At 39.3% G+C, this 27,496-nt stretch overlaps 1 protein-coding gene across 1 annotated transcript in view; it reads right to left on the bottom strand.

Moving 5' to 3' along the window:
- SLC26A7 (solute carrier family 26 member 7) overlaps positions 1-22,339 on the bottom strand; it is a 67,834-nt gene extending 45,495 nt beyond the window's left edge. Inside the window, exons 1-3 of the mRNA XM_071737929.1 lie at positions 21,867-22,339; positions 8,178-8,288; positions 4,295-4,467 (exon numbers count right to left, since the gene is read on the bottom strand). Of these exons, the coding sequence (XP_071594030.1) occupies positions 4,295-4,467; positions 8,178-8,288; positions 21,867-22,056 (474 nt within the window). The 5' untranslated portion in view covers positions 22,057-22,339. The remainder of the gene's footprint in view (positions 1-4,294; positions 4,468-8,177; positions 8,289-21,866) is intronic.
- Between the last annotated feature and the right edge of the window lie 5,157 nt (positions 22,340-27,496).

Raw genomic sequence — 27,496 nt, 5'->3', positions numbered from 1 at the left:
AACCAAAATTGATAATGGAAAAGAGAATGCAAAAGGAACCTGTTCTTTCAGCTGTCTCCATAATTTTACCCTTTCAATTAGAAGGTAATCAGGATTTAGCCAGGAGAAGAGAAACTAATGATTGCAAAAAGCTAACCCCTTGTGTTCATTTATTCAAGTTCTTTTGGTTCTTGTCCACTTTCAGTACTTTCTTCCCATGACAACACTCTTGGTTTATTATTGTTAAAATTCCACTCTTATGGTGTTGTTAATCTAATTTTACGGCCAGAAAAAATTTTTATCACATAACAGGCACTTTGGAAAGCACTAATCTCAAAATTTCTGTCCACAATTATTGAAAGGCTGTTACCATGTTACCTGCTGCATGAATTCAGTTTTGGAGAATAAACCTTAAAACCCTCAAATCTCCACATTCTGAAAGGTGTGGCTTTTTTCCCCATTAAACCAAGCAAAAAGAGGTGGTACTCTTTCTGATCGTGTGCTGAGAGATGAAGAAGGAAACAGTGGAGAGTGTGAGCTTCTCATTTAGTATCTTGTAATCTCAAAATTGGAGGCTGCAGAAGTGAAGATACCTATGGACTATAAAGAGCCAGTCACAGTTCAGCTTGACTGAGACACCAATTTAAAAACCTTTTTGTCCCATGTAAATAAATATTATATTTGGAAGCTTTTGTCTTCTGCATTCACTATGGGAAAAGAAGTTCACTGTGGGTGTCTGGAGAGTGTTTGGTAGCACCTGATGGGGAGAGCTTCCCTCACTCCTGGACCAGAAAAAAGCTTCTTTTCTGTGGGCTCTCCAGACCAAGAAGTAGCAAGCTGTACCATGAGTGAGGGCACCAGGACTCTCATCCAGCTTAGTTCTCCTTTTCAAGATACAGAACAGTCTGCAAGAAGTTATTTCCACTGTGAAAGAAAAATGAACTCTTTTCCTGATTGTCACTGTATAATAAAGATTCATGTTTGTATTTCATGAATAACTATGTATAACACAGAATAGTGCAGCATAACTTTCCCAACAGGGAAGCAAAACTTTTGACAAAAATATTAGCCTTACAAAAGCACACTTTGTACTAAACAGTGGTCCTTCATTATTAAGCAAATTATAATAGACTATGTGAACTTGTTCTCCAGATAACCAGAAATATTTTTCTTTCCAATAATGTACATCAGCTCAGTAAAAATGTAAAATACTGGAAGGCAGTAGCAAGCTATGTCTCATTTGCAGAAGTATAACACAACTAAAATCTGTAGTACTGTGGTTCTTAGGAGAATACAACTTTTTTTTCTAGGTTAAAAAATATTTTTTCTCACTTTGAACTGCAAGCAGCTTCCCTCTATTTACTCAATGAATTTTATGTTGATTTCCAGTTTAATATGATCAGGTTTTTTCATATTTATGCAAGCATTCTTGCACATATAATGTGCTAGCAGGGGAAAAAAAAAATGTTACACAAAAACATTTTTTGATAATGTTTTATACTGTAAAGGTATCATCCAAAATAATTCCATAGAAATCTATTACATTCTGTCATTTTCTCTCCCCACCAATACCTTTGAGATATTTAATACCACAGAATATTTTCTGGAATAATTCCATTAACTTTTTTGCTTTCCATGCCTTGTTTATCCTTACAGTGTAGCAGTTACATAAACATTAAAAAAAAAAATTCTGCATTATGCATTCCAGTTTTTAAAATTAAATAGTATTAACTCTGGATGTATTATATTAAATGTTTTTGGTAATTACAGTTTTTATTTTATGCTTAGTTATTTTTTATTTTCTGCATCAGGATGCCTTTCAACTAAATATCTTCCTTCTTTTATGAACACAAGATTCTGAAATTAGTTACTTGTAAAATTTAGGCAGCTAAGCCCCAAATTTCAAACCTTATAAACTTCCTGATGATCAGGAAACAGTTTGAATTTATTTCACATTTTGATGGCACTGAGATTCACAAAACCTGCTCAGAGGTTGCCTCACAACCAAATGCACACTTATGGGTCTTCATCAAACACAAAATACTCCAGAGAACTTCATTTCAAAAACACAGCTCTTCCCTCTGTGACTCATTATATTATATGGGAGTGTGGGGGTGTCCTTTCTTTTTTTCTTGAACATTATATTCTAATTACTTAGCCAGGCTACTGGAAAAATTGTATCAAATTGTTTTTCTGGCCAAGGAGGTTCAGATCTTTGCCTACTTTGTTTGAGAAAGAACCAGCTATTTTAAAGATGTATATTTCATCCCTCCCGTGGAAGCTGCTGGAGGTAGTCACAGCATTAGTCATTTTTGAGTAATTAGTGGGTTATTAGAATACCACAATTTTGGGGGTTTGTTCTGTATAAAGAAATATTTTTATGGGCAGATACCATAATACAGGTCTGCTCTCTTCCAAAGAAGTACCATCCCAAACACTGACAACTCTACTTTGCATTTCAGGATGCATTCACCTGGAGTCTGTTGCCCCAGAATGCACCATATTGTTCTCTTTGTTCCAGAACACCCCATGAGTTCCAGGATATTCATTAATTTTTAGTTTAGTCTGATAAGTAGAAGCAGGTCACAGACTCAGCTCTACACTACAAGCAAGATGTGCCCTGTCATCTTGTCTGGGAACTGCAGCAACTGTTATCCAGGAGACTGGAATCATGATGAAAAACTAGGATTCCCATGCTTAGCAGCACCTGGGATGACAGCAAAGTTTAATCACAGCCTAAATCCTGCCTTTGACTTGAATATCATGGGTCAGTAACTTCAAGGCACTACTCTAGGAAATAAATACTTTAATCTGGTCTCTATTAAACTCTCATGAAGGACTGGTGGCAGCACTACAAGCACCAGCTGTATTAGGGTGACTCTAATGCAAGTGACACGACTGACGTGGGAGAGGAGCCCATGAATGTGATGCAGTTCCCCTATCAGACGTGCTTTGAAGATGCAAACAGAGGATTATCAAGTTCTTCTCATCTCAGTCAGGCTTAAACAGGACATGGGCTCAGATAAATCATCTGGAGGCATGTGAAAAAGCAGAACTTTTCAGAATGAAGGAGGAATTTTTCTGGAGGATTTACACACCTTGCGGGATCCCGCAGCAGCTAAGCAAAAAATTTCTGCATCAGATTTTTTTGATTGAATCCAGGAACTGGCTTCTTGCTTGAAGCATTCTATCCTTCCACACTCAAGCCTCTCCAGGGCTGACATAAGTGACTGTCAGGCTGCAAGCACAGCAGTCACGCGTGAAGAGCTCTCAGTGTACTCAGAGGACTCAGCTGCCACAACCTCCCCTCACCCGGTGCGGTGATGCTGCACGTCCTGGTGCAACGGGGCAGCACGTGCATCAGCCAGGCACAACCAGCATCAGCACTACTCCACATGCTGTCTGGAGGGTTTCCCTCATGCTACCCTAGTCATAATTCTTCAGCCAACACAAGATGGAAAAAAAATACAAAACAGAAATTACCATGATACTCCCTGCTGAGTAACATGAGCATATACCCCAGTTCCTGCCAAGCACGCAGGGCACTGGAGATCATTCTGGGCTCTTTAGCTCATCCTCTGAGTGGTAGAGGGATCCAAAGCACCAAATGCAGGGGTTTAAGTTTCTTTTTGGCAACCAGGTACCCAGGATATGTTGCAAAGTAGAGAGCTGGAACATTTCTTCCATATTAATATTTACAAGGAAAAAAGGAAGGCTTCTCTGAAGACTTAAGTTATTGGCAATGGATAAAGGGACTGAGGGCTTGTGGTCAGAATAGAAAAAGAGAAAAATTTAAAAGACTTCTGAGCGTCTGAATGAGCTTTGGAGGATCATTTGAAGACATCTGTTTTACTAATTTATTTTGCTTTAATGATGGGTTTGTGAACTCTAAAGATAATTCAAAGAGATTTTCCCTACCGGTTTTAATTATTGAATATTGTATTTTAGTTCTCTTCAAGACAAAAGAAATAGAAAACCTCAGGAATATGTCAGTGTTTACCAGGAGATGATTCTTATGTTTTTTTCTGAAGGAGAATGAAAGGGAGCATGAACAGCAACAGAACATTACATTAGAGCTGACTGAATGTGGTCTTACTTCATTTTTCAACACCTTAGAAGCACATATACAGACAATTGCTTCATGCCAGAAGAGGAGCACCAAGTTCTTAAAACACATTAATTTCATAATTCACAAACAATAAACCAGACCTGTGGTCAGTTTTTCTTAGAGAAGAGAAATCATTATCTTAAAAAAGTCACACCTGTCACAAGTGCAATGCATCAATAGCATACAGGATATGTATTCACCACCAACCTGAATGATTCCTCCTAGAAATGAAACTGCTGCTGCAACTCCAATCCTCTGCATTTCAAACTCTGAGAGGCCCCGAACTCCTGAATTATTGTTTGTAGTAAAATTTGTGCTGACTGAAGGAACAAGACGCTCAACTGCATTGGCTGATATTAAGGAAGTTAAAGCAAAAGTTCCTGTAAAAAAAAACATACATTAGTCACCAATACTTCTGTATCTCTCTGTACTTATGACTCACAGTGTCTTTTCAAAACTTATCCATAATGAATGGAAGTGTCATTCTGTGCATTCCTGTCACCCTAGTAACAATTTTAAGGTAATCTTTTTATGTAACACACACTTCTTCATGTAAAATACAACTCTTACATGTGAATTAAGTACCATTTATTTGTGCGAGCAAATTAATTTAGATATGTTCAAAGAGGTTCAAGCACAATTCACACTGTTTTCAAGTTATCACAATTGCTTTTAACTCACCCTGTATTTGAGGAAACATCTTTTTGTCTGAAGGTACCAAACATTTACCATTCAAATTTCTAGGGCAATTAATTCACATTGTATACATAGTACCTAACCCATTAGAATTATCAGATATGTATGTTCAAAAACTCAACAGTCTGCACTCTGACAAATGGAGGGAAATTATGAGAGAAAAATTTATTTTTTGAGCAAGATAAAGCAAGTTTAATGGCACATAGAGAAATAAGTTTGATAATTCAGTATTAAAAAACACAAACAAATCATGTTGAGCTCCAGGAGCATGAGAAACATCCTACTCTGTCAGACCAGTGGTCCACCTCTGGCAATTGGAAGCATTACTCAGGGAAAGAACAGAAGCCCAGTCCCTTTCTGCAGGCCATTCTTGTCACAATTACTCAGCATCCACAGCTCTTGTGTTAGGGAAGTGCATCCTTCTCTGGCACTTTTAGATTTTGTTTATGGAGTAGCATTCCTGAATTTATTAAATCTCTGTTTGAATCGTTTGCATTTTCTGCCTTCACAATGTCCTCTGGGAGAAGGTTCCAGAAGTTCACCATCTGCTGTAGTATTTTCTTTAATCTAAACTGTAAAAGTCTTTTAAAGTTCTCTCTCACCAGTGTCATTGAACTCTCCTTATTTCTTCTGTTGCAGGACCTGGTGGAATACAGTTCTAATTTCACCTTGGTCTTCAAAGAGTGAACCTTTCACCATTAATTCCTTGGGAACCTATCAGGGACACCTCCACCCTGAAAAATGACCAATGAGTCCTGTGTTTTATTTCTTATCTGTTAAGCTACTAATAATTAATAAAAGAACTTTTTTTCTGTCACAAGGGCAACTTAGTTTCTTTAGTAAACTTTGGTGTGGACCTTTATCAGTAGTTGTTCAACTATTCTAATATCTTATATTCAAAGTATTTCCTTTTCCCATGTGCCTACTGAAACACAGAGTTCTCTAGGAGATGAGGTAGGATTTTGCTTTACAGGAGGCACACTAACTGCTCTCCAACAGTCTTTAATTACACATATCTGACAGTTGATTTTAATTTTTATTGCATTCTTTAATACTAGTGGTGCGAGACAGGTCTGCAGTTCCAAGGATTCTCCCCAGAGCTCTTCTGACAGAAAAAACTACACTGATACTGACAGCCCTGTGGCCTTGTCACACCATATCCCTGTGAGGCACTTTTGTCAGAAAGGTGTCCCAGCAGCTTCTTTCCTGGCTTCATGATTTTGATGATTTAAAAACTCTAAGATTGATCATCCTCTTCATGGCACTCTTCAAAATCCCTTTTTTAGCTTTCTAAACTTCTTGCATATGTTTCACCTACCACACTACAGGGCTTTCCTGCTCACCTTATTTGATCAAGCTTTCCATTTTTCAAGTGCCATAATTTTCTCTATGACAGTCCTCTTACTGTCCCATTGAGCCATGAAGGGTTTTCTTGGATGACATTTTCTTTTTTGAATCATGATACACATTTTATCTGGCTATATAATACATTTTTTAAGCAGTATTCAGCATAGTTGTAAGTATTTTGGTTTTCGTTTTGCTTTGTTTTCCTTTAAACATGTTCTCTCATTTTACTTCAAAAACAAAATAAACCAAAATGAAACAGTTTAAAAAAATTCTATCTGAACTCAGAGATCTTTATGTGGTATGGTGACAGGTGAAACTGTCTCATAGGATGCTTCAAGATCAACTGTACCAATAAACAGTGCAGAAAAAGGTGAAGGGGTTAGTTGCTCATGTCAGTAATTCACCTGTCACAGAAGAGACATTTCAAGTGAGTAAAAGTTGACAGAATTGGACCATTTCTGAATTTTCCATTTTATATCAAGATGGAATCATAATATGGTTTGGGCTGGAAGGGACCTTTAAAGGTCATGTAGTCCGACCCCCCTATGGTGAACATAAACATCTTCAACCAGGTCAGGTTGCTCAGAGCTCCATCCAGCCTGGCCTTGAATGTTCCAGGGATGGGGCATCTACCACACCTCTGTGCAACCTGTACCAGTGTTTCATCACCCTCATTGTAAAAAATTTCTCCTTACATCTGGTCCAAATCTAGCCTCTGACTTCACTAAAAAGGGGCACTTTTCATAGCCTGAGTACACAAGGAGAGCCCTGCTGGCCTTACAGAAAATTCTGGTAGGACAAGAGATTGCCAACAATGGATGTAAGGAATTATGGAGTATTAGGGGATATGAGGCAGGTAGTACAGCTGCATTTCAGCCTGCACTCCATAACTTATCCAAGGCTGATGGGAGGACTGCATGAGACATTTCTATGGAAAGGATCAAGACCATATGTTACATATATTTCTTTAAAAACATCTTCATGACTGCAAGAAAACCATTGTGTTTCCTTTTTTGATTAATATTGAATTCTGGAGTAGACACACCATGGACTGTGCTGGAATATTCAGCTGTGGAGCTGCAGGACTCTCAACAAATCATTCTCTAAGTAGTTTTCCCATACAAGGACAAAAGTTCAGACTTAGCTGCTTAATTAAAGAATCATAGAATCGTTTGGGTTGGAAGAGACCTTAAAGATCACAAAGTTCCAAACCCCCTGCAGGGGCAGGGACACCTCCCAACAGGTTGATCAAGGCCCCATCCAACCTGGCCTTGAACACTCAAGGTGTGTCCCCCCCAGGGAGGGGACACCCACAACTTCTTTGAGGCAACCTGTGCCAGTGTCTCACCACCCTCAAAGCATTTCTTACTAATGTCTAACCTACATCTCCCCTCTTCAAGTTTTAAGTCATTTCCTTTCATCCTCTCACTACACACCCATCTCCATTTGGACACTTTTTCAGTGTGACCAGTCAGGCAGTTCCTTATCCAAGGTAAACAAGCTAACTCATAACTATTAACATACTACCCAGAGAACATCTTTTGCTGCCTACCTGATTACTACACAAGTGGACAGGAGTTGTATTGAACTCACTGGGAGAATCTCTGGCTTCAACAGAGTAGTAGGAAATAGGCACAGAAAGCTATTTTCCTGAGAAATTCAGGGGTTTGTTCTTTTTTTTTAGGCAGGTGAGGAGTACTGTGTGTTGTGTATAGTTAAAGAAGCAGTCATGCTTTTTATATTCCTGTTTGCATGTATCTTGCTAGCAGAGCCCTTTGTAAAATCTTAGCCTGAAGCAAATTTCTCAGAGTTAGAATACAAGAACCCTTTGTAAACTGCATTTTACAAAGGAATTTATCAATCCAATATTAAATTATAATGGGAGGCCTAACACCAATATATTCTTAATGAGGCTCTTTAAAGTACTTAAACTGGCAAAAATAGTTGTGACAGGAAGCGCAAAATCATCTTATTTCTGTTTAGTCTTTGGTAATTTTCCTTTCATTGATGTTATAGCTGAAAAATTTTTTATCAAATAGACACTTACCTGTTGCTACATGGCGTCCCATTCCAAATATGGCATAGATAACGACAGGGAAGAAAGAGCCATATAAACCAAAAACTGGGTGGACTGAAGACAGAACTGCAAAGGCCAGTCCTATAGGAAGTTAAATAGCATTAATTCACTTTCTGAAGACCAAACTTATCTTAATTTTTTATTTTTTATGAGGAAATATCTATCATTTTATTAAGAGCGGGAAAAGTTTCACCTTACCTTACAAAAACTGAGAGCATAAGCCAGATACTGTACAATGAGGCTCAGGAGGAATTGTGGGAGGGGTTTGACCTGCTCTGTGTCATCAAAGGCCTCACAATTTCTTTGAGTCTCACCAGCAGAAAAAAGGAATCACAGATACACTCTACCAGCTATCATAGTTCCAGGTTGCCTCCATCAGCAGTCCTAAACTTCCATTAATAGACCATCCTGACAGGAGGAGGCAGCACCATTTCACCCCCATCCTCACAAACATGGGGTTGAGACTTCCAGGACTCCATAGGATCAGATAGTTGTTTCTTACAAACAGTTCAAAACCTGTCATTTTGGTTTGGAGCCACTCTAGTCTGTTTCCTTCTCCTTTCTTAAACAAAAAACCTACTCTAGAGTTCATTGTCTTTAGGTGCCTGGGGTTTTTAATCCTTTAAATATTTAATGTTTCTTCTGTTGTGAAAGCTTCCAGTCCAGAAATGGAAAGTATTTGACTTTCATATTGAGATGGAGAAAGAACAGAATTGTTTAGGATTGGAGTTTGCAGACTTACTAGTTACCTTCATTGCTAAACTATAGAGGACAGCATCCACCTTTTTCTTAGAAAGTTTCAGAATATACCAAGAGATCATCTTTTAATACAGACCTCCCTGCAAAGCAGCAGCTTGTGGTTGCTGTTAAACTTTAGATACCAAGGATAGCAAAGAAATCTGCATTGTCTACTTTCAAGTGAGCAGAGAGACTCCCCAGACTGTGTTTCAGACCAGCAGACTCTAATGCCATTTCATAGCTTTTACTACTAGAAATTAAGAGCAGGAGAAATAGTCGGGCAGAGCAAACCTTGGTGAATACCCTTTCATGCAGCAGAGAAGACAGGGTTAGCTTGTGGAACACACACGGTGCCTTCCTGAAGTCCACCTGCAACCTGAGTGACCAGTCTAAACTGGTGTGTGTGTGTGTGTGTACTGGGAGAATGACCATGCATGGTCTATGGGAGAAGTGATTCCGAACAATGAAATGGAGTTGCCTTCTGTGTACAACTGAAATCTCCAAAGCAAATCAAATACTTAGGACTAATTGTTTTCACCCAGCTTTCCTGAATGCTCCAGAAAACTTTTTTTTTAGCTGAAATGTTTGTGTATGGGGTTTTAATAATACAGAGAGTGCCAAAGAGTATCCTTGCTTATTGGCTTTCAGTGGCAATATTAAACATTTTGGTTCAAGAGCTCTCCTCTTGAATTTGCATTTGAGTCTGTACCAAAGAGCAAATGAGGGAGGGATACAATGAAATACCAAAAGACCAGAAGTATCAAGTTCCCTGTGAAGCAGACAAGGCCTAGCAGTTCACTTGTTCTTAGGAAAACATCACGGTAAAGATTTTGCTGAGATGAGTCTTATGGGATTCATCTTCATCCACAGTGCTCCCAGAAAACACTATTGGTTATGACTTGGAGGGGAGGTATTTTAAACATGTCTGGTTTAAAATATCAATGCTTTTTTAAAAAAGCTTTGAAAAAAATGCTTTTTTTTTTTTAAAAAAAAAAAATTACTTCATTTTTTTGCCTTTTAACTCGCATTATCTACTGGTCACCACTTCTCCCTTTTTTCTCTTAGCATATCATTTTCATTAATTAGAAAGATCTTTGAAATTGTAGTTCTACATCTAATTTCACATGATCAATAGATGTCAAAGAAGATTCTGCTCCAAGTTCAACAGAGAAAGGTGGTGCCTAAGGAGAATAACAACAGCACAGGAAAGGACTGAATGACCCTATCCAGACTAAAGAAAGAAAGAGCCAAAAAAATAGACAAAAGAAGAGAGTTTTAAGGGTTGTTCAGCATTGAAAATCTCTTCCATTATAACCATTTTAGGAACAAAATTAAAAACAAACCCCTTGTCATTAATTAGCTGTTAGAATACTGATATAGTCTGTTAGCAGGCATTTTATATCAACCCTTATATCAATACCATTCACCCTGATATTCCAGGCTTGTAGAATACCACTCAGTACATAGAATACCACAGCAGTAGAATACACACAGATCTTCCATTCTAGGAAAAATTCACTATGCAGGCAGATTATTTTGCTCTCCAAATATCAAAGGAACCAGCAAAACCAGAACTATTTCAGCCACATTTTAATTGTAACAACATAACTGAAATAAAGTGACCTCTGGTGGCCAAGTATAAGAGAAATACACAAGATTCAGTACCAAATGATGAGCCAGGTGTGTACTTAATAAGCATTACTGAAAAGAGGAATATAAATCCTGACCTGCAAAATTCTCTATGCTTCAAATATTCACTACATTAAAGGAATTTTCTAACACTGTACCAGAGTATATATGTAGAACATGCTAATCTGAAAACATTCTTATTTCAAAAAATACCTATTTACACACTGCAGAACAGGTACATAAAGCATAGAGAACTCATTTCAGTCATTTTCTTTACATGCTCTCCTCCTTGCATTTTTTTCCCCAAATGTCTGGACTCCATCAGTTATTACAAGGGAAGCACAAAGACTCCCTGTTTGCTGGGAAAGCTTAACAATTTTGAAAGATATGTTTTGAAATATCAAGTTCATTTCACAGAAAACAGATTATGTTCGTGTTATTTTTAAGTTTATCCTTCAATTGTGTTAATTTTGGACCTTGAAGTCTCCCTGATAAAATCTACATGGCTCACTTTTAATAAGTTCTCACCCTTAGTAACTCTATCACTCAGTTCAAGAGGAGGTTAGCTTAAAAGCTGTAGAAAACAAAAATGAAGGGTACAGTAATACACCTCAGGCTAAATATTTCCATAAGAGGGACTACTAGCTCTTTTACTATTCAATATTTCCAATTAATCCAGGATTAAGGAAAGTATACATTGCTCTCTTCCCTCGACATTTTACAAGGAAAACAAGGGTTCAGCTACCACAAAATATTCTGACATCTTCTGACTGTAAAAGCCAGTTCTCACTTCTCTACATGTGTTCACTTTTTTTTATGCTTCCTAAGACCTTCTGTATCTGAAACATTTGAAAATTATGGACAGGCTATGTTTGATCCAGCATAAACTGTACACATTGTGGGTAGAGCACAAGAAACTCCACCCAGTCCTAGATCAGAATGCAGACACAGAAACTGTGTCCACATCTCAGCTCTCTGAACAAGAATTCCTTCCCATGCAACTGCTTCTTTCAGCCACAGCTCTGTAGTACCTGATTTCACAGCATTTCGTATTATCTGAAATGCAGCTCTACCAGTGTACCATCTGACAGATATATCAAAACTATATTTGAGAAAACACTGTTCTGTTCTGCCACTTTGCAGATCTCCAGATACTGACAATCGTATCTGGATGTTCAAAACAAAGGATATGCAAGTGTTACTGTAGGTGAAACAAGAGGATTTTGTGGCCCTTTTATGAATTCTTTATTTGAGATTGCTTGACCCTTCTGTACCTAAAAAGAACTTGGATACACCCCAAAACAGATAGGAAGTACAAACTACTGGGTTTTTTTCTTTTACTGGTGATCCTGGAAAAAATCTATGACTCTTGACAGACAATCAAAGATTAAATATTTACACATAAAATGTTTAGGTTGGAAGAGACCTCTAAGATCATCCAGTCCAACCTTTGATCAACACCATAATCTAACTACTAAACCATGTCCTTAAGGGCCAGGTCCAAATGCTTTTTAAATACCTTCAGGGATGGTGGCTCCACCAGTGTCCTGGGCAGGACATTCCAGTGCCTGACAACCCTCTCAGTGAAAAAATGTTTCCTAACATCCAGCCTAAACCTCCCCTGGTGCAGCTTCCATCCATTCTCTCTGCTCCTATCACAGCTCACTAAGGAGCAGAGGCTGTTCCCCTCCTTGCTTCAACCTCCCCTGAGGGAGCTGAAGAGAGACATAAGGTCGCCTCTCAGCCTCCTCTTCTCGAAACTGAACACCCCCAGCTCCCTCAGCCACTCCTCACAGGACTTGTGCTCCAGGCCCTTCATGAGCTTTGTTGCCCTTCCCTGGACACTTTCCAGCACTTCTCTGTTCCTCTTACAGTGAGGTGCCCAGAACTGAACACTGTACTCAAGATGTGGCCTCACCAGAGCTGAGTACAGAGGGACCATCAGCTCCCTATTCCTGCTGGCCACAGTGTTCCCAATGCAAGCCAGGATGCCACTGGCCTTCTTGGCCACTCACGATGGACACATTTAGATCTCTTTAGGATGAATTTGACATGATATCTGAACACCACAGATTTTATAAACTATTATACAGAGGATTCAATCAACTATTATACACTGGTCAGCCATACTACCTGAGGAATTTGGCTAACTCCAAATTTGAAAGTGAATTATAAGAAAATTCCTCTGCATCTCAGTAAGAATAAACAGAGAATGAAACCCATAAGAAATTTCTGACCAGCAGGTCCCTGTGAGGTAGTATTTTGAGAACCATCAATGCTTTGGAAAACCAAAGACCAGTCATGACTGATGACAGACCTTAATCAAGAAGAACTGAGATGTTTAAAATCCATTAAAAGGGTGTCCATTCTGACAGATTGGTGGCCAATGATGTCAGTGTTAGAAGTTTCCCTGATCTATCTGATCTGAAAGATTATAGGTGAAGTAATTTGTTCTTCTTCCTTCAGATCGACATTTGCTGGGTTTGCCAGTCTCTGTCAATGCTGCTCCAGCACCCCTGGGCACAGGGGCAGAACCTCTGCCCAGCTTCTCTGGGCATACTAAGACAAGTGTACCTGGACATTAGGCTGCAAAGGACTCAGAGGTCACTCAGAAGCTCAATTCACATTTCTAGTAGCCTGTTAGGCAGGTCTATATTAGCATATATGTAACATGAAAGAAGTTTAACAGACATTAGAAATGAAACATTGAATGCACGGCAGCATCAGGGCCTTTCTCCTCAGATGGAAAGTTGTATAAATATGAAACATTGCCATATATTTACTTAATAGCATGTTACATTTCATGATCAGCTTACATCATTACTCTTTGTATGGCAGAACTATAACAGAGTTCAGCTGGACACTCTCTTCCACAAATCATTTATGAACTACATGGATTCTCCAATGCATTCTCTAGGAGATATTTCTGGCTCTGTTTCCAAATGTGCTTATTCAATTTCATCTACACATGGTATTTGTATGCCAGATATATATTTACAAGACAGCTCTACCCCTTAATAAAATTATTAGCTCCAGTTCGTCTGCTACAAGTATATTTATGTCTACACTTATGGTCAGAGCCTGAAAAAAACCTCTGGCAACCATCAACCTTGAGAAGACACAGCTGGGGTTCCTCTATGAAAAGCTAAATAAAAAACCCAAAAAACAAAAACACTCAAAAAAACTTTCTGGCATCATGCCTTCCAAAACACTGGGCACCAGTTCTGGAATGCATGAAGGCAATATAGTTCATTATTTTAATGTCAGGGTCTCCATCCAGTGTTAAGGAATTAGCTGTTCAGCAATAAATCCAGCTTGAAGATTAAATTAACTTTAATTAAAGCATACAAAACACACCAATCCTCAGTGAGTTATTACTGGTCTTGCAGAATGAAAAAAGCAGTTGGCAGGAATAAAAACACTGATTTCATCAGATGCCATCTACATATTTCACTTTTAGAGGAAATACATCTCAAGGGCCCTCCACCTCCCAAAAAACCAGACCACCAAAACCCACTCAAGCCAAAGTATTTCTTGTTCATGATAAGTCATAGGAAAGGCAGCAAATGCAGAACACTACAAATCTGTCAATGTATCTGTCTTATTGATACATACATTTCAGTTAAAAACTTCCAAGTTTTTTTGAGCAGCAGCAGATATTGAAAGGAAACACAAATTTCTGAAGGAATTCCCTTTTGCCCTGTGTTCTGTTCCCTTTTGTGACAGGCAAAAATGTAATTTAGTATATCTATGAGTGGAATTATGTGAAAAGAAGCTAAATCTTCTTATTCCAATATTTTAATGGAATATTTTTAGAACTACTTCCAACTATAAACATATTCATGCTACTTTATACACATGTTCACATGCTGCAACCATCTTTAAATGTCTTTTCTGAAAAGGAAAACCTTTCTCAGGCTTTAATGAACATGTCCAAACCATTTAAGTCTTCTCCCCAATATAATCTTTGTTGTCCTGATCCTTCTCCTACCTTTTTCTTCTCCTACTGAAGTCTGAAATCATCTTCCACAAATAAAGGCAACCCAAACGACACACTGTATTTCAGATGATGAATCAATAGTCACCATTACCTGTGGTCATCATCTCCTGACCTACCTAATGAAACATCTTTTCCAACAGACTATTTTCCAGCAGATCTTTAAAACTATCCCTAACTGAGAGAATCAGCAGACTTGTCTTTAGAATGCATATATAAAACTGAAGCAAAACTCACTATCTGTCCTAGAGCTTTGCTTCAGAATTGTGTGGAAGAATCAATCACTTGGGTATCTTTTATTACCATACATTACCATACAAATATTATGTTATTATCATAAAAGGGGTATACACCTCAATTGGTTTCATCTGGTCCAGTCTCTTATCTGCAATGTAGACTTGCAACTATGATCCAGTTGGAGCCTATTATTCCGAATTTGATGGAATCATCAAAGGCACTTGTTACTGGATCTGTGATGTCATTTACCTATTCTTTCACAATTCAGAGATGGCAAGTACCCATCTCAGCCCTTGGTCTGAGTGTGTTTCATTTTGTGTGTTTAATCTCAGTTACATATCCAAGCATTCGACCATTTCCCACATGGACAAAGTAATCATCCTTCAGGAAAGCTGAGACAAAGGGCTAATTTTGTGCTGAGGCTTCAGCTGTGCCAAATACTTGGACAGGAAGAAATATGTCTTCATTTTATCCTCTGTTTTTCTAAGACTGAAAAAGTATTTGTGGGTTTGAGTTTTTCTGGAAGGGTCTAACTCAGACATGATGATGGATAGTACCAAACTATTGAAACCTGTATTTTCTTTGCACCATGAACTATCAATATAATATCACACTTTACTGTGTCCAGTTCTGGACTAGCCAACATAAGAAGGACATAGAGCTCCTTGAGCATGTCCAGAGGAGAGCCACAAAAATGATCAGAGGACTTGAGCACCTCCCCTGTGAAGAAAGCTGGGGTAGGACTCCATGCATGATCATGTACCAAGAGGACAATGGGCAGTGGTAAAAACTTGAAGAGGGGAGATTTAGAGTAGATATTAGGAGGAAATTCTTTATTATGAGAGTGGTAAGGCACAGCTTGCCCAGGGAAGTAGTGAATATTGGCAGTATTCAAGGGCAGGTTGGATGGGGCTCTAAGCAACCTGATCTAGTGATACCTGTCCCTGCTCATTGTCCAACCATCCCTGGGTTGGATGTAGATGATCTTTATCGTTTCTTCTCACTGGGGACATCCCAGATGACTGGAAGTTGGCCAGTGTCAGGCCAATCCACAAGAAGGGCCGGAAGGAAGACCCAGGAAACTACAGGCCTGTCAGCCTGACCTCAGTGCCTGGCAGGGTTATGGAACAGATCATCCTCAGTGTAATCACGCAGCACCTGCAGGATGGACAGGGGATCAGACCCAGCCAGCACGGGTTTAGGAAGGGCAGGTCCTGTCTGACCAACCTGATCTTTTATGATCAGGTGACCCGCCTGGTGGATGAGGGGAAGGCTGTGGATGTGGTCTATCTGGACTTCAGCAAGGCCTTTGACACCGTCTCCCACAGCATTCTCCTGAGAAAGCTGGCAGCCCACAGCTTGGACAAGCGTACTCTGCACTGGGTTAGGAATTGGCTGGAGGGCCAGGCCCAGAGAGTGGTGCTGAATGGGGCTGCATCCAGTTGGCGGCCGCTCACCAGTGGTGTCCCCCAGGGATCAGTGCTGGGCCCAGTCCTGTTCAATATCTTCATTGACGACTTGGATGAGGGGATTGAGTCCATCATCAGCAAATTTGCAGATGACACCAAGCTGGAGGGGAGTGTGGATCAGCTGGAAGGCAGGAGGGCTCTGCAGAGGGACCTGGACAGACTGGAGAGTTGGGCTGATTCCAACGGGATGAGGTTCAACACGGCCAAGTGCCAGGTCCTGCACTTTGGCCACAACAACCCCCTGGGGAGCTCCAGGCTGGGCACAGAGTGGTTGGAGAGCAGCCAGGCAGAAAGGGACCTGGGAGTCTGGATTGACAGGAAGCTGAACATGAGCCAGCAGTGTGCCCAGGTAGCCAAGAAGGTCAATGGCACCCTGGCCTGTATCAGGAACAGCGTCACCAGCAGGTCCAAGGAGGTGATTCTGCCCCTGTACTCAGCCCTGGTGAGGCCTCACCTCGAGTCCTGTGTTCAGTTCTGGGCCCCTCAGTTCAAGAAGGATATTGAGGTCCTCGAACAGGTCCAAAGGAGGGCAAGGGAGCTGGGGCTGTTCAGCCTGGAGAAGAGGAGGCTCAGGGGAGACCTCATTGCTCTCTACAACTACCTGAAAGGAGGTTGGAGCCAGGTGGGGGTTGGTCTCTTTTCCCAGGCAGCTCTCAGTAAGACAAGAGGGCATGGTCTTAAATTGTGCCGGGGGAAGTTCAGATTGGATATTGGAAAGAATTTTTTCACGGAAAGGGTGATCAGACATTGGAACGGGCTGCCCAGGGAGGTAGTGGACTCTTCGTCCCTGGAGACATCTAAAAAGAGACTGGATGTGGCACTCAGTGCCATGGTCTAGTGACTGCAGCGGTAGTTAATCAAGGGTTGGACTCGATGATCTCTGAGGTCCCTTCCAACCCAGCCTATTCTATGATTCTATGATTCTATGATTCTAACCCTACCCATTCTATGATTCTATGATTCTATGATTCTATAAGTCATTTCTGTGTTTCAAGCAAAGGCACTTTTTTGTATTTCTCATTTCCCTCTCCATATACTTTTCTATTACTGAACAATGTAAAGAGCTCCAAGATGCTGTAATCAGGGAATGGCAAAAGAGAGATTAAGTCATACATTTGTATAAGCAGGAGTCTCTTTGGTCATTAACATCTTGTGGAAGAGGACTATAGTTATCAGGACCTCAAGCAAGATCTTGAGGGAAAGGGCTGAGATTATCTGACGTTAGGTACCTACATTAGGAATTTACATGGAGAGAGAGGAAGGCAACTTCAGGTGTTAAGCAGAGTACTGTATTTTCAAATTACCAAATGTCTTAACCAAAATGCTTCAGATGTGTCTGTGTCCCTTAACTATATAGAGAACTGATATAAATAAATAAATTATGTACAATAACATATTCCAGCAGACTGACTTGGGGGATAATCTCTCCGGTGATGAACTCAGCTGCATTTCAGAGGGTATATTTGTATAGACTTTTTCAGACAAACTCCAACCTATTTTTTTACAGTCCATTACTGCCAGACAGACTTACTGATGGGTTGCAGCATTACCTACATGGCATCTCTAGATGCCACTATTTGTGGACAAGATGCATAGTTCTGCACAGAAGAAAAAGCTCAAAAGAAACAAATGAAACAAAACAACAAAATAAAAACAAACAAACACAAACAAAAGAAAACCCACAGCCAACCACAAAGAAACACTTTTTAAATAAGAATGCAAAAGCAAATATTGAAATGTGAGGTGCAAAGCAACATATATTGAATGTCTTAAACCCTGAGAGAAAGCCAAAGATATTTGGTTGAAAGGACAAGGCTGGATGAAGAAGGCTGGCAAAATATTTTAATGAGAGCTGGATCAAGAGCTTGTTAATGAATAAATGATGCCAGGAAAGATTACCTATGAAAGGCCTTCCTTCCTTCCTTCCTTCCTTCCTTCCTTCCTTCCTTCCTTCCTTCCTTCCTTCCTTCCTTCCTTCCTTCCTTCCTTCCTTCCTTCCTTCCTTCCTTCCTTCCTTCCTTCCTTCCTTCCTTCCTTCCTTCCTTCCTTCCTTCCTTCCTTCCTTCCTTCCTTCCTTCCTTCCTTCCTTCCTTCCTTCCTTCCTTCCTTCCTTCCTTCCTTCCTTCCTTCCTTCCTTCCTTCCTTCCTTCCTTCCTTCCTTCCTTCCTTCCTTCCTTCCTTCCTTCCTTCCTTCCTTCCTTCCTTCCTTCCTTCCTTCCTTCCTTCCTTCCTTCCTTCCTTCCTTCCTTCCTTCCTTCCTTCCTTCCTTCCTTCCTTCCTTCCTTCCTTCCTTCCTTCCTTCCTTCCTTCCTTCCTTCCTTCCTTCCTTCCTTCCTTCCTTCCTTCCTTCCTTCCTTCCTTCCTTCCTTCCTTCCTTCCTTCCTTCCTTCCTTCCTTCCTTCCTTCCTTCCTTCCTTCCTTCCTTCCTTCCTTCCTTCCTTCCTTCCTTCCTTCCTTCCTTCCTTCCTTCCTTCCTTCCTTCCTTCCTTCCTTCCTTCCTTCCTTCCTTCCTTCCTTCCTTCCTTCCTTCCTTCCTTCCTTCCTTCCTTCCTTCCTTCCTTCCTTCCTTCCTTCCTTCCTTCCTTCCTTCCTTCCTTCCTTCCTTCCTTCCTTCCTTCCTTCCTTCCTTCCTTCCTTCCTTCCTTCCTTCCTTCCTTCCTTCCTTCCTTCCTTCCTTCCTTCCTTCCTTCCTTCCTTCCTTCCTTCCTTCCTTCCTTCCTTCCTTCCTTCCTTCCTTCCTTCCTTCCTTCCTTCCTTCCTTCCTTCCTTCCTTCCTTCCTTCCTTCCTTCCTTCCTTCCTTCCTTCCTTCCTTCCTTCCTTCCTTCCTTCCTTCCTTCCTTCCTCCCTCCCTCCCTTCCTTCCTTCCTTCCTTCCTCCCTTCCTTCCTCCCTTCCTTCCTCCCTTCCTTCCTCCCTTCCTCCCTCCCTTCCTCCCTCCCTTCCTCCCTCCCTCCCTCCCTCCCTCCCTCCCTCCCTCCCTCCCTCCCTCCCTCCCTCCCTCCCTCCCTCCCTCCCTCCCTCCCTCCCTCCCTCCCTTCCTCCCTTCCTTCCTTCCTTCCTTCCTTCCTTCCTTCCTTCCTTCCTTCCTTCCTTCCTTCCTTCCTTCCTTCCTTCCTTCCTTCCTTCCTTCCTTCCTTCCTTCCTTCCTTCCTTCCTTCCTTCCTTCCTTCCTTCCTTCCTTCCTTCCTTCCTTCCTTCCTTCCTTCCTCCCTTCCTCCCTCCCTCCCTTCCTCCCTCCCTCCCTTCCTCCCTCCCTCCCTCCCTCCCTCCCTCCCTCCCTCCCTCCCTCCCTCCCTCCCTCCCTCCCTCCCTCCCTCCCTCCCTTCCTTCAGAAAGCAAAGCCAGATATAGTATCTAAAATTTGGATTAGAAGTTGGACACATTACACCAGATCAGAGCAGTTGCCAGTGTGAATAATCTGAATACCACCGATGCCAGATGAGTAAGAAATTCCCTTATAGGAAACTGTGAAGCTCAATTTGAAGGCCTTAATTATTCTTAAGACACTGAATTGCTCTCTACACTGGAGTATGCAGCTTTCATCATTCAGAAAACTGTTGCATAAAAATACAGCAGATTTTTCCATTTACTTCTATAACACAAGTTTATTTCCATATATTTGAATTATATATTATGATTATAATATAGTTAGACTATAGACTATAATATAGATTATATTGCTGCAACACCAAATGACCCAGTGGTCTGCATGTCAGCTATCACTGGTTACTTACCTTTTCTTACCTTTTCTTACCATTGTTAGAATTTCTGCCTTTCACTTCCTTACAAAATCTCATTTTATTTTGTGAGAGGAATAAAAGAGACACAAGAAGACCTCTCAAAATTTGGGGTCTCTTCTCTTCCTATTCTATAATAAATGGTACTTTTTATTTTCTTGCACATAACCCTCCCTGTGAAATTTTAAAGGCTAGTCCTGGTAAATCAAAGGCTTATCACACTAGGAAAAGAGTTAATGAAAGCAAGATCTGAATAAATATGTTCAAGTTGAAGTACCACAAGCATGATTAAATGTTTTGGTAAGTATCTCTCCTCCTTTTCATCCTCTAAAATGATTCTGAAATCTTGAGCAGCAGGGAAGAGAGAGAGAAGGGAAAAACAGGTCAGCAGTAGAGAAAAGTATCAATGTATTTGTTTTTAAACAGCATAAAATAAGGACAAAATTATTTCCAGAATACTTAAAATAATCTAGAAAAAAAAAAAAACAATATATTCTGTCTTCACTGGACCTTCTAAAATTCATCTTTTACATTAACTTACTTCTTGGTACAAGACTCAAACAAGAAAACACTGGCTAAAACTGCCATCAGTGTAGAAGTGCTGTTTAACTTAGTATTTTTGATCAATTTCAATGTTGATTGATCAACAGCATTGAATTTCAATGCTGTTATTAGCAGCATTTTAATTACAGTTGTTGTATACGCACATTCCAGTGAAATTAGATACTTTGCAGTGTTATGGTATTAAAGTTTCCAAAGTTAAATCATGCCAATGCAGATGTTCCTAATTACTTTTAAAGCACAAATACCTAAACAAGTTGTTTCCAGCTCTGGCAAAATACAATTAAAGGAGTGCATATAATTTAGCAACACGAAGACTCGTTAACCATAGCTAATATGGGAAATTGTTAAGAAAAAAATATATATATTGTTTAATAAGGGAAGTCAAGTCCATCTGAAGCAGATAAGGAGCTGTAGTTTGCCTGAGACAAATACTGCCAAAGGAGGTGACACTCTCAGAGACACACCAAAAACTGACAAAAACATTTATTTCCCAGTAGCAATCACATAGCAAACCCAGATTACTGGGACAGGTTTCTGCAGATTTGTTGTTGTTGTTTTTTGAGGGTTTTTTTGGGGGGGGAGTTGTTTTTTTTTTGTAGTTTATTTTTCCCAAGCTGCCAAATGGAGCCAGGCTCCACCCATTTTGTCTCACTGCTTCACTGCTTCAAAATAGATGTGGTAGGTAATGTCACCCAGCATTAAATCCACACACAGGCTGAAGTAAGCAAGCTGCAGATGCAGGCAGATCCTCTCTGTGGGGATTGCCTCTGGCAGGAGCACCTTTTATGTACACAGAGCTGTTAATTTTTCCTACTGTTCTCTGGACTTCCACAGGTATAATGCCAATATTTGTTTCAGAGAAGCATCTCTTTCAGTGCAATTATTATGTAGATATATTTTGTTCCCCATATGAAATAGGGAAAAAAGAAGGGGGCAAGTTGAATGATAAAGCATTGTATATTACCATAAGCTCTGTGAATATTATTGCTCTCTTATCTTCTACATGAAGTCTTTGAAAAATTGACAGAGGGGTGGGACATACAGCAAAGTTCCAGCTCACTGAAATTAGCTTCAGCTTACACAAGGCATTTTTAACCACATTTGCACATCAACTGCATACACATAAGAGTTAAGGTTATAATTTTTTTCCTTATATTTAGATTAAATCAGCACTAGATACATAAGTATGTCTTTGTTTTAAACAAATCTTTAGAAAGAAAAAAAAAACCAAAAAACAGATCAGTTCAGCATGGTAAAATTTCAAAATAGGGATCTGAGTTAACTGTACCTTGAGTCACCTGTTGGATGGCTAGCATCATCCCAGAAACTGTATCCGGAATCAAATTTTCCTTCCAATTGTAGGCAGGCACCCATTTCAAGATGGGCAGCCTTCTCATACACCAGATTTTGATATCTTTGAAGCGAACAGCCTGAATCTTCCTCCAGACTGCACTTCTTTTCTTTTTTGCTCCTGTCATCCTTCCTACACCCCAAAAGCAGTTCTTCCAGAAGAGTGCACAGTTGAGGAGTCACTCTGATCTCTGTCAGTCTCCAGTTTTCTTCTGAGATTTTTCAGTTCCAAAACTAAAGAAAAAAAAAAAAAAAAAAAAAGAGGAGTACTTAAGATTTCTGCAGCTGCTTCTAACTGTACTCAATAAAAAACATTTATTTTATGCTTCAGTCAGATAAACAGCTACATGAAATGCAAGAACTGTTTATAGAAAAGCTCACACTTTTTGCTCTTTGCAAAAATTTGGTCTAGGCTCATGTTAGTTTCGGATTTATTCCAGTAACCTCCTGCTTTATATTCCCTGTAATACTTGTGCGTTTGGCCTCAGTCCAGTGGCAAAATGAGGTATTACTGGGTGTGTGTGGGATATAGGCTGGGCTATGCTAATAGAGCAGGAAGTGCCCAGCAGAGCAGGCATCTCCTTGCCAAGCCCAGGGAGCAGCTTTGCCTCTCCTTGAGGGGGGCTCCTCTGGGCACATGAAGTCCTCAGTAACCCCAGTGCTAGGAAACTTGTTCTACTCCATCAACATTTTGTCTTCTAAATGGCAGTCAAAAGCTTGTTTATGTAGCTAATGCAGAACATCAGGTAGCAATAAGTCCTGCTGAAAACATACACAGATTCTCTCTGGAGCTTCAGATTTAAGCATAACAAGCTCTGAGTGCAGGGAAGGACTGGAAGTTATTGGCTCCATGTGGGAAGTGCCAAGAATGCTGGTGACAGTCACTCTTCAAAGTTACTCCTTTCTGCTCTTGGTTGTCCAACCATCAGAGGCTCTCCCAGTGAAGACAGTTCAGCAAGTAACTTTTCTTCTCTTGGTAATGTCAGACACTTTGTGTACAAATCAAAGTGCTCAAAGTGATAAGAACATTGAAGAGATTTAAACATTGAGGAATTTCAATGCCTTGACTGATATGGAGCAAGGACACAGTGATTTTTTTTAATTATTTTTTTAAATGTATCTCTAGATGGCAAAGGAACTTAAGTTTAAATCTGACACCCACCATATGGGTGGAGTGTCTTCCCAGTCACTATTCTGCAGTAAGCAATAAATGTTTTTTTAATTAATTCCATTTTTATTCATATCACTTAATTTATGTTTTCTTGTTAAGTTTAAGAGGAACAGAACTGAAGCATTGTCCATCCAAAACAGCTTTAGAAAAATGAGACTTTTACTCCAAATGCAATAAGGAGAAAGGCACAAGGCCAAATGCATCACAGTTGATTCTGTGGAGTTACATTCAGGTGGTGTCCCTTGTTTTGTCCCCTAGAAGAGCAAAGGGAAAAGGCAAAGAAAGAAATAATAGGAAACAATTCCATAAGACAGATACTTACTATTACAGACATACTTATTCTTTGTCCTGCCCATCTTTTAGCCATGAGAAGAATTTTAAAGAACACAAGAAACACAGGACCAATGTATCTTTATTAACTAGAATAAGCCTCTAAGCATTGATTCTTTTTTTTAATTTTATTTTTAGTATGGAGTTTGTGTTTTGAGTGTATCTGACATTGCTTTTAGCTTGAAAATGAAGTTCAGGGACTTCAAAATCAAAGTTTTTATGGCTGCCAAGTGTTTCACAACAAAGATCTTACCCTACCTTCAATGATCAGGAGTGGAGAGGACTCATTCGAGATACAGTGAAAAACAATCAGCTCTCAGAAACTGCTCAGTTTTTCATAAATGTTCACTATCTCTAGCTGTAATAGCATTTACTAGGGGAAAAAAAAAGATCAAAATAATTTCTGCAGATAGATATGTATCTGCAAAAATGTAGCCAAATATGGGCATTTGTATAAAAGATAAGTCCAATAAAAAAAAGATAAAAATCGTAGTTTACTAGATGCTCTGAATATTCTGAAACAGTCAAAAAAAGCCCAACACCAAACCCAAAAACCATTGTGACACCAAGAACCATCACTAAACACATAAGAACATACTCTCCATTTTTCAAACTTCTCACATCGAAATGCTGAAGCTGTTTGAAAAAGTCTGTAATTGAGATTTTCCCACCTCATATTCGCAGAGTCAGTAAATCTGGACACTTTTCATCAACCCCAGATTAATATCTGAACTCCTAGGATTAGCTGTATCAACAGACTTTTGTGCCTCACCAATAACAAGGGATGGCTTCTCTTTATGGGTGTGTGCATGCATGAGTGCAAACATCTTCTAACTAATACTTAAAAATAAGCTCTGCTCAGTGCAGACAGAACTTCACACACAAAGTCTTTGGAATGTCCATCATGATGTGGAACTTGTGTGGAAATTTTGGTTTACTCCAACAATTGCTTTGATGAGCTAAAAATTCCATTAATATTAAATCTGGGTTGATAGCATTGTCACTGGTCTTGAAAACCTTTGTTGCAATTTAGATATAATAAACTACAGCTATCTAGCAACAACACAAAGCAACATATAATTTACAGCCCCCCAGACAAAGAAATCAAATTTTTTAATGGAAAACAGTTGTACAGGTATGCATAACAACAAGCCTATACCTCACTACATAGTAGTACAACATTTGAACCTCAATGAATCAAAAAACACTTTCCTAAAACACATCAGCATCCTAAATGAAACACATACGATGCACACACAATGTTTAAATATTTTCCCATCAGGTGGCTTTCATCAACTTATAAACCTATAGTCTATAAACTCCCAAAGTGTGCACAGATAGTTGAAGCTGCATCACCATGGACCAGAGCTACCAGGACTCACATACCCTCTCCTTTCCTGAAACAGGTGTATAAAACTTAGTTCTCTGGAACACCAAAGGATAAGCATAATTAATCTTGATTTTATACATTTAAGTCAGTATATTCACACACAAATTGTAAGGTTAGATTTTTTACAAGTCGTTCTTTCCATGATCTTCTTTAAGTAAAACCTATTTGCAAGTTTTTAGATAGATGTTTTTCTCCAGGAGCAGAGACTCTAGCAGTGTTCATATGTACACTACTAAAAACTTAACTACCATAAGTTAAAGTTTAGAATGCAGATAAAGGACAAGAATTATATATACTGGATCACATCTTTTCAAACCTGATTTATAATAGGTCCTGTAAAAATAGGGTAACCTTGGTGGAGGCAGTTTTTATTTTCATCGGCTCCTCTAACATTTACGTACATTGTGTGTTTACATACATGGTGGATACATGAAGGTAGGAGGGTTGATTCTCTAGCTATGACCTAAACCAAAAACAATAAATTAAAAATGTAATAAGAAAAAAAATCTGACACCTTAATACAATCTATAACTCAAAAAGACAAATTTCTGTCAGACTCTGAGATAGAAGCCCTAATGTCCACTTCACAGGAAGCAGCTTTTGTAGGAAATCACTGCTCTCTTGCAAGAGAACTGCTTCTGCTCTTCACAGAAACTGACAGGAAAGTTCAAGAAATGTGCTTATATGTTCACTTTTACTCACAGAAGTTAAATGAAGTTATTTGTACCTTGAGTAGGCATAGATGACAAGATGGAAATAATGTGACTTGCTCTTTGGAAGTTTTCTCAAGAAGACAGATCACTGAATGCCTGAAAACATCCAATATTAAGCAAATTTTGACTCACTAAACCTGTGTTCATGCTGATGTACAGCATTTGCTTCTCAAGAACATCCAAGCCACTTCCCCTTGTTCTCCCATCTGTCTTCACTGGGCAAGGGAAAGTACATACTATCATTAATCCAAAGCTATCTGCACCTTTCTGGCTGGCTAGCACTGGCAGAATATATATATATATTTATATATATATTTATATATATATATGATTGAGCTCTAAATGTATACTGAATATATCTATAATGATTGAGCTTTCCTCAACTTACCTTCAGTAGGGAAATTAATTTCCATTCGTCCTTGTCCTCTATCTCAATCAACAATTTCTTTGAGCTTGGTTTTGATCAAATACAAAAAAACAGTGGGTAGAGGATTAAGTGGATGCTAGGTGAAAGTCTTAGGAAGAAAAGACAAGCAAAAATCCCAATCACATAAAGCTTGGGCCTTTCAGAAAGGTGGCTAAAATTCCAAAAGAAATCCTATGAATGTTCCAAGTCTGTTTGACAAAGCACCGCTGGATGGGAATGTAAGCCAGATTTAAAATAAGGGGTGATAGGTATTAGTTCAAAGCAACCAAACTATGTAATCTGTAAATCACAGAACACAGCACAGGAGAATATTATACAAGCTGTTTGAATGATAAAAGAGGGCTGACAAATGGAACAACACAAAAACAGTGACAAAAATCCACACCCTCAAAAAAGAATTCCTGAATTTTGATAATTTGGGCAAAAAATAGTTTACAAATTACATGTATTACAAAAAATATTAAACTGGGGCACTGAGGCAGCATATGTTTAAGTATGCAAATTACTTACTATGACATTTAAAGTAGTTCCCAATCTGAAATTCTGGTGCATTGAAATCAAGCATAATTGACAAACTGTGAAGCTTGTTAATATATCTTAGAATTGTTATTTCAGTCATACTTAATTTTAAAAGTACTCCTGGTTTTGATCATCAAATACTTAAATATTGACCTAAACTGAAAAAGATGTGATTCTTGTCCTTCATAAAATAGATAAAGGTAAATCACATCATCATACAGGATGTTTAGGAACCATTATGGTGACACTAATACCTCTTTTGCCATAGGGTAATAAGAATTATCACAAGATAGAGGTGAGCACCCAGGCAACACAGAAGTCAGACCTCACTCAACATCTCTGTAAAGAGGCTTTTCAGCAGTTTGGGCTGCACAAAATTTTGTGAAACACTGACATCGAGTGGCTTCCCTCGGTATTTTTCTTCTGTTGTTGCAGGGTGCAAAAGCAGTCAGGATCTGATAATGACTCGTGGCATAATAGTTTTTTAACTCGATGGTGTTAACTATATAGTTTAGTAGCAGAGTATGTTAAAATCCATTATCTGTGGCATCACTGAAAGGTTTACTCACATTTCAGATTTATTTACTGGTCAGAAATCTAAGACAGGTAATCAAGTGATTACCAAGAAAAACACCTTTTTTTTTCATTCTCTTTTAAGGTTGTTTCTCATCTCAGCTTGAAAAAAAAGGTTACCTTTAAACTTGTAAAACAAGCTAATTTTTTTCTTTTTAAATGGAGGTCAACGTCATGGAGTGGATGGGATACTGAGATTTATGAGATGCATTTTTGAAAATGCATCTTCTAGCCAAAATATGTAAATATGTGTACATATAAATTGACATTAAACACAGAAATATTTTGTGGTAACCCTTAGTCTTGACACAAGACTCCGTGCAAGAGAGGTCTCAGCATCAAAACCGCATGTTGAAAAAATGCTTAAATCACAAGCACCAAGTTTTTTCAGTTGGTTTGTTGGTTTTTGGGTTTTTTTTTTTTCATTTATCCAAATGTTAAGACA

The sequence above is a fragment of the Heliangelus exortis genome, chromosome 2, assembly GCF_036169615.1.
Source record: "Heliangelus exortis chromosome 2, bHelExo1.hap1, whole genome shotgun sequence".
Classification (NCBI taxonomy): Eukaryota; Metazoa; Chordata; class Aves; order Apodiformes; family Trochilidae; genus Heliangelus; species Heliangelus exortis.
The sequence above is the reverse complement of the archived record's forward strand: the minus strand, read 5'-3'. Positions and strand labels throughout refer to the sequence as shown.